The sequence below is a fragment of the Emiliania huxleyi genome (assembly GCF_000372725.1).
Source record: "Emiliania huxleyi CCMP1516 unplaced genomic scaffold EMIHUscaffold_954, whole genome shotgun sequence".
NCBI classification, from domain to species: Eukaryota; Haptophyta; order Isochrysidales; family Noelaerhabdaceae; genus Emiliania; species Emiliania huxleyi.
This window is the reverse complement of record NW_005194922.1, coordinates 6,682-13,423: the sequence shown is the minus strand read 5'-3', so window position 1 is coordinate 13,423 and position 6,742 is coordinate 6,682. Positions and strand designations below refer to the sequence as shown.

Genomic DNA, 6,742 nt, shown 5'->3' with positions numbered 1-6,742 from the left:
CCTGACCGAAACAGGCCGAGCGCGAGGAGGTTGCCCTTCCCACGCAGAACACGCGCAAGGCCCTCGGCCGCATCCCACTCAGCAGTGCTCAGCGCCTTAGCGCTCCGCCCACGCGGCGTGCTCAGCCGCGTCAGCCACTCGAGACGCTGCTGCGAAAGCGACGCGGACGCGTTCTGCATTGCCTCGCAATGCTTGGAGCAAGGGAGGGGGAGGGCGCCCAGTCCGAGCAGGACCGCGTCGCCGAAGATGCCATCCTTTGGCACGACGTACTTGACCGTGCGAGCGGCCGGGACAGCGTCCGGAGGGTCGGCAGCCACGTCGGCGATCTGCACGCGCGATGCCGACGAGAGGGCGACGGGCGAGGGGGACCGGGCGGTGACGTGGGAGGGGGCGAAGGTCTTGCCGCCGCCGCCGTCGTCGTCGGTGGGAGCCGCGTCGGTCGTGTCGTCGGCCGGGAGCTCGACCAGGGCGGCGCCTGACGCGACAAAGTAAAGGCCCGCCTGCGCCGCGCCGCGCCGGAGGAGAGGCTGCCCGCTGCGCCACGGCTCCTTCTCCATCTTGTCGGCGAGCTTGCGCAGCACCGGCTCGGAGAGCGGGGCGAAGGCGGGCACCCGCTTGAGGAGGCGGACTGCCTTGCGCCGCTGGACTCGCTTGAGGAGGGACATGGCGCCCTGTGCCGTGTTGAGGCGCCGGAGGAAGCCGCCACCCTCGTTCAGCACCTTGTTGAGGCTGGCGAACATGAGACCGCCAACGATACCCATCCCGATGCCGTAAAAGGTGATCTTGACCCCGTTGTTGTCGGACGGGTCTCCGGGGGCTTTGGCCTGCTCGTGCAGCAGCTCTCCAAAGAGCTCGATCGTGACAGCCTGGATGAGCGCGCCGCCGCCAAAGGACATCAGAACGGCGCGAGTCGTGGGTCCCGGCAGCCTCACAAGCCCGACGGCGCAGCCGAGGAGGACGGAGCACGAGGAAAGGAGGCCCCAGCCAAAGGCTTGCACGGTGACCGACATCGAAAGGCGAGCGAATGCAAGGCCCCGGCTAAGGTCCCCCCCCCCCACCGAGACGCCGGCTTCACAGAGAATACTGACAAATAGCAAGGCGCTGTGAATATATTGGGATATACTGGGGTATATTGCACCCCTGGAATATACTCCAATATTGCGCACTATTGCGCAATATACGGAGATATTGGAGGAACATCTTCCAGCCGAATACTGGGATATATTGGAGTATATCTCGGCGCCGCCAAGCACCTCAATCCTTCCGCAATATATTGCAATATACAGCAGTATATCCCAATATACTCACAGCTTGCTTGCCCCATTATTGGCTTATAGTTCGCAATACTGGGATATATTGCTGTATATTGCCGAATACTGCTGAATACTGCTGAATACTGCTGAATACTGCTGAATACTGCTGAATACTGGAGAAAGTCGGGGGACGTAGAGTGGTCCGTGGCGCGTCGCAGCCTGCGGGGCGTGGCTCAAACGACCCCGTGGGGGTAGTTGAAGGATCGTAAGGCGCCGGGTTGGATGGCTGCGGTCTTGCGCTGAATACTGCAATACTGCTGAATACTGGAGAAAGTCGGGGGATGTACAATGGTCCGTGGCGCGTCGCAGCCTGCGGGACGTGCTCACACGCCGCCGTGGGGATAGTCGAAGGATCGTAAACACACAGGCGCCGCGTCGGGTGGCTGCAGGTCGTGAATAAGAGCTATCTGATGTCCAGCGCGGCTCGCACACCAGTCACCACACACAGCATGTGCAAAACCATGACAGTGTCCTCGCGGGTGCGCAGCGTGGGGTGTCCACCTGGTGGGCGCTCCTATAGGGCTCTATTGCATGCCCCCAGCAGGCTGCACCGGCGCGCTCTCGCATTCGCACAGATGGCTGACCCACGGAAAAGTGCATCGCAGGATCCGCACGTTCAGCTATGCAAAACGGCGGCAGCGGGCTGGCTGGGGCACCTAGCGGGTAAGCAGAAGGCCCTGGTGTACGGTTGCCAAGAGATCTACGTCGATCATTCCCGACGACACGCCTCTTGCTCTGCCTGATGAGAGTAGGTCTGTAGCGGAGAATGCCGTCCGGTTACTGGGCTGCAGCCCGCCATGTCCATGCAGCCTGGCAGACGCGCGCAGTAATGTCATCCGGCACGGCATCCGTTAGTAGCACGCGCCTCTGCCGTATTTTGAAGGCGACGGCTTGCGTGAAGTCATGCTGCATGCCCGCGTCCACGAGCTCTCCGGCGAGGGCATCCTCAAACTCGGGCACAACGCACACCCTCCCACGGCCGCCCACGCGGCAGAGGACCGTGCACTTAGTAAATCTGGTCTCTCCAGGAAAGAAGACGTTTGTCTGCCCGCGGTGCCACTCTGTCACCACACCTCGACGGGCGAACGCTCGCGAGCTCGGCGACGCTCATACACAGATTTGACGGCGGGCAGAAAAGAAGGAAAAAAATTCCTGCGCACAACACTGGGCAAGGGACTGCAAAAGCGCCCATCCCGCCCTCCTGCCTCGCCCTCCGCCCCTGCCCTGGCTGGCCTGGGTGGCATCTCCCCATTATCACCGGACATTTGATCGCGCGCTCCCTCCGCACATACCAGCGTTTCCACTCTTACGGCCCCTGGCCACACTGACTTGCTGCCGCGACAGACAGCCGGTCGCGGTGAAGGACAGCGAAAACGAATGGGGCGCACCGGGAGCATGCGAGCTCTTGCCTGCGGCGAGAGATTGTCTGCGGCGAGAGATTGCCTGCGGCGAGAGATTGCCTGCCGCGGCGGCGAGCTTGCCTGTGAGGAAGAGCTTGTCCCGTCTGCTTTCCTGTCCTTTTGCCTGAATGAAGAAAATAGAACTCCACGCCTCTCACGGACTTTCTTTTTCGTCTTTCCGTAAACTTCTCCGCTCCGTTGCGGGCGCGCCGCCCGCGCGCAGCCCCTCCTACCTGTCGGTCTCAGAAAGTTGCCGTGCCTAAGCGCTCGAAGTCGGAGCATATACCTCGCAGTGCCACCTACTCAATCGGCCGTGCCACCCGGTGGGTGGCACGATCTTCGCTGTGCACGCGGAGCCAGAAGGTTGAGACGTTGATGTCGAGAGGCAGGCGCTCAGGGTAGACAGGGGACATGCGCGCCCCACCGCGTGGGGCGCGCGTGTCGCACGAGCATGGTATGCTGACGGGGCGCCGGCACCCGACGTAGTGGCACGCCGCCCCTGCACGATTGCAGCAATTCCGAGGCCGTTGCTCCGCTTCGTGAACTACGCGGGAGGCCAACCAAGATGCGTTGGCTCGGCTATGCCGACGTTTGCCGTGCTCGCGTGGCACCCACTGGCACTGCTAAGAGCATCGATTCGACTTGACATCCGCCATCGCAACCGCCGCCGCGATCCCATTTTGCACTCAGGACGCAGACGCTCGCGGTCAGTCTGAGCATAGGGCCTTCCTCCATCGAGCCGTCGGACGATGAGCCATCGATCTGGCGCTCGGAGGCGACCTCTGGCCCCATCGTGCCCCTGCGCACCCGTTTGCGGCAGCACTGCTGCACCGGATCTCCAAAATCCAGCCGAGCGAATACTGCTGAATACTGCTGAATACTGCTGAATACTGCTGAATACTGCTGAATACTGCTGAATACCGGGATAGATTGGAGTATATTGGGATACATTGCTGGATCGCTGCGTATAGCCCAGGCGTACAATATATCGCAATATACTCCAATATACTCCAATATACTCTTGTTTCGCCCCGGGATTAGCTCCGGCATATCTGGAATATATTGGAATATACTGGAGACGTATCAACAGGGCGAATATATCGCAATATAAGCCAATATATCCCAATATTCTCCAATATATCCGGACCGTATGTTGCGATATATTGGCTTATATTCCACATTTCAGCTGTGAACCTTATTGTCAGTATTCTCACAAAACGCACAACTCCGGACCCAAGACCCTAGGTGTTAGATACACACGGGGGGGTGTTTGGACACACAGGATACACGTGAATCCACACTCAGTCTGGATACACAGTGGATACACAGTGAGATACACAGCCTCCGGTTTCGAAGACGAGAACGTTTTTTTTGCTGTGTCCGAAAGAGGTATTCGCCTGAGATCGCCGTCGCCGATGCCCTTCAACCCGAACCCGGATCGCGCGCGGCGCGGCGCAGGCGCGACGGCCCTTGTGCCTGCGCCGGCACCTGCGCCGGCGCCTGCCGCCACGGCCCTCGCCGCGGCGGCGCCGGCTGCAATTGTGATGGCTTAGTTTGGTTCTCCCCTAGATAGGCATGAGCGAGCGAGAGCCGGAGAGGGCGCGTGTGTAGGCAGCTTCCGAGAGTTGAGATACACTAGATACACTGTGTATCCACCCAAGTTCTGGATACACTGGATACATATCTAACACCTAGGCCCAAGACGCACAAGCACAGACAGTCGAGAAGGGGGAAAGACAGCAACGACAGTCAGAAGTCAGCGCTGGGTCCCAGGAAGGCGAATGCGATGACGGCCTCTAGTGTCGCCGGCTTCACACAAAAACACAACCCTGCATCCAAGACGCACAAGCTCAGACAGTCGAGAAAGGGATAGACCGCAACGACAGTCAGAAGTCAGCGCTGGGTCCCAGGGCGAATGCGATGACGGCCTCTAGTGCCGGCTGAGGGCCCAACTTCAGAATCGTGCTTTTTGCTTGAGACGACGACGACGATACAGTTCAGGCTTCATCGGTCGTCCCGTGACTGTCGCGCCGCCGCGTTGCACATTGGACACATGCTCTCGCGCGTGGCGGTGACGGTCGGCGCACGTGGCATCCTGAAAGGCCGCGCCTCGGGAGTCGAGCTGCCTCGACACAGCCGCGAGGGCGGACACTGGCCCTGCACGAGCCGGCTGTCGGGCGCTCTGGTGCTCGCAGCGGTGCAGCTGGAGTCGGAGACTCGACCTCCACCTCCGCCCCGCCGCCAGATCTACCGGACTGAGGGCGGCTGGAGCTGCAGCACGATCTGGAACTACGTGCTGAAGGGAGACGATTCGACCTACCTGGCCAACTTCCGCTGCACGCGGCGCCAGTTTGATGATCTCGTTGGACAGCTGGAAGCCGGGGCGCCATACATGGTGAGCAGGCTAGGCGGGCGGGGCAACCCGACACTCTTCCGACCTCGGAGCCACGGGAGGGTGCTCAAGGAAACAGAAGCGGCGGGACATATAAAAAAATAGATATTCTTACCTTCCTGCCCCCCCTCCGAGACTGGAGACACCCACACCCCAGTATCAGACCAGGGGGACTGCCCCCCGCCCCCGCTTGCCCTGACTGCACAGGATAGCGTGCCCCAATTGGCGACACATAGCGGGGGACACTGCGCAAGGAGGGGGTGCGTCGCCTTTCTTTGTCCTCTCGAGGGATCCCTCGACGCCCATGGCCTTTTTCTGAGGTTTCGTACTAATGACGTCCTTCTTGGCACTTCGGGCGTCGGTTGTGCGTATCTGTGGTGTTTATTCCCCCGGTGATGTGTTACGGGTATCGGTCGCTGAGTGGACGCTATCTCTAACCATTTGATCAACGTTTGCCGACTTCGGCCGTCGGCCTCTCGATGGTCGAGTGGCTTCCGGATCGAATCGGCGACTATGACCCTTATAATTTTTTTCACACCTTAGCGGGCCCAATTTTGCTCAGATGCACCTCCGAATTCGAAATCGCGTCCTCACGCTTAGCGCTTGGTGTGCGTCCGTTTTTCGTCACGGGTGCGCTAAATTTGCAGGTGGGACATAAAAGAGAGCGAGTACTTGGGCGAGTAGGCTGTGCGGTCAACGCTGCCGCGCGCGACTTTGCGCGCGAGGCGGCGCAGCTTGAGAACGGCGGTGGGCGAGAAGCCGCCGCCGAACGTCTCGTGGAGCAGCAGGCTGAAGTGTTGTTGCGCTTGACAAAGATCGCGTCGTGGTAGAAACCGCGATGCGCCTTGACGTAGCCGTGGCCGGTCTTGTGGGAGAAGGGTTTGTTTTGTTTTTGGAAGAGGTAGACGCCCGAAGGTGGGCGAAGGCTAGCACCGCACTTCGCTCCTTAAAATCCCTGTGTGGTGGCGGCGTGCCGTCCTCCCATCCGGCTTTTTCCTTGTTTTCTTTCTTTCCCGCAAACTTCTTTCTTTCTTCGCAGGCAGGTTTTGGGCATACATGCCGTCGTTGTCCTTTTTTCGGGGAACCTTTTTCCCCTCGTGTTGCGTGACTCTGTGCGATTTCGGGCCCGGGGTTGTGCGTTAACGTGAACAGAGTTCGCACACCGAGCAGCAGCAAGGCCCCGGTGTGCGCCAAGCACCGCCGCGGGGGGGCGTGTTAATCCAGGGCTCGCACCTCAACCTCCATAGACCAGCGCACAGCGCCATACTGTGCCGTACGAAAGTCTGTGCAGCTTGCGGAGATGACGATCCCGGCATGAGAAGGACTAACTGACGGATCCGCTCCTGACAGTCGCACGCGCCGCAGCGCGGCGCGTGCGACTGTCTTTGTTTGAAGTAAAAAGTCGAATCAGAGCGGCGTCGGCGTTGATCTCCGTTTTCCTCCCACGGACCGCCCGTCCGGCACCGCTCCGGGACGCACGCCGGCGAAGCACCATCAAGCTGCTGTACGGCCCCGGCATCGCCTCCCCTGGCTTAGCTAGAGTGAGAGATATTGTGCACATGGTTAGTCTCTACAATATATACACTGACACTTTACCTCCCACCCAGAGCTCGTCCCGGTCCGCCACGCACGGCCAT

At 60.2% G+C, this 6,742-nt stretch overlaps 2 protein-coding genes across 2 annotated transcripts; both read right to left on the bottom strand.

Moving 5' to 3' along the window:
* Positions 1–6: 6 nt before the first annotated feature.
* EMIHUDRAFT_471303 (hypothetical protein) lies at positions 7–1,029 on the bottom strand (the record flags this gene model as incomplete). The annotated part of the gene is made up of 1 exon (XM_005756685.1): positions 7–1,029. A coding segment is annotated over exon 1 (1,002 nt), but the record flags the coding sequence as incomplete, so codon positions are not given.
* A 1,061-nt stretch (positions 1,030–2,090) lies between these two features.
* EMIHUDRAFT_250606 (hypothetical protein) lies at positions 2,091–2,424 on the bottom strand (the record flags this gene model as incomplete). The annotated part of the gene is made up of 2 exons (XM_005756684.1): positions 2,091–2,283; positions 2,387–2,424. 2 exons carry the CDS (start codon positions 2,422–2,424, stop codon positions 2,091–2,093), a joined length of 231 nt encoding a protein of 76 aa, XP_005756741.1.
* Between the last annotated feature and the right edge of the window lie 4,318 nt (positions 2,425–6,742).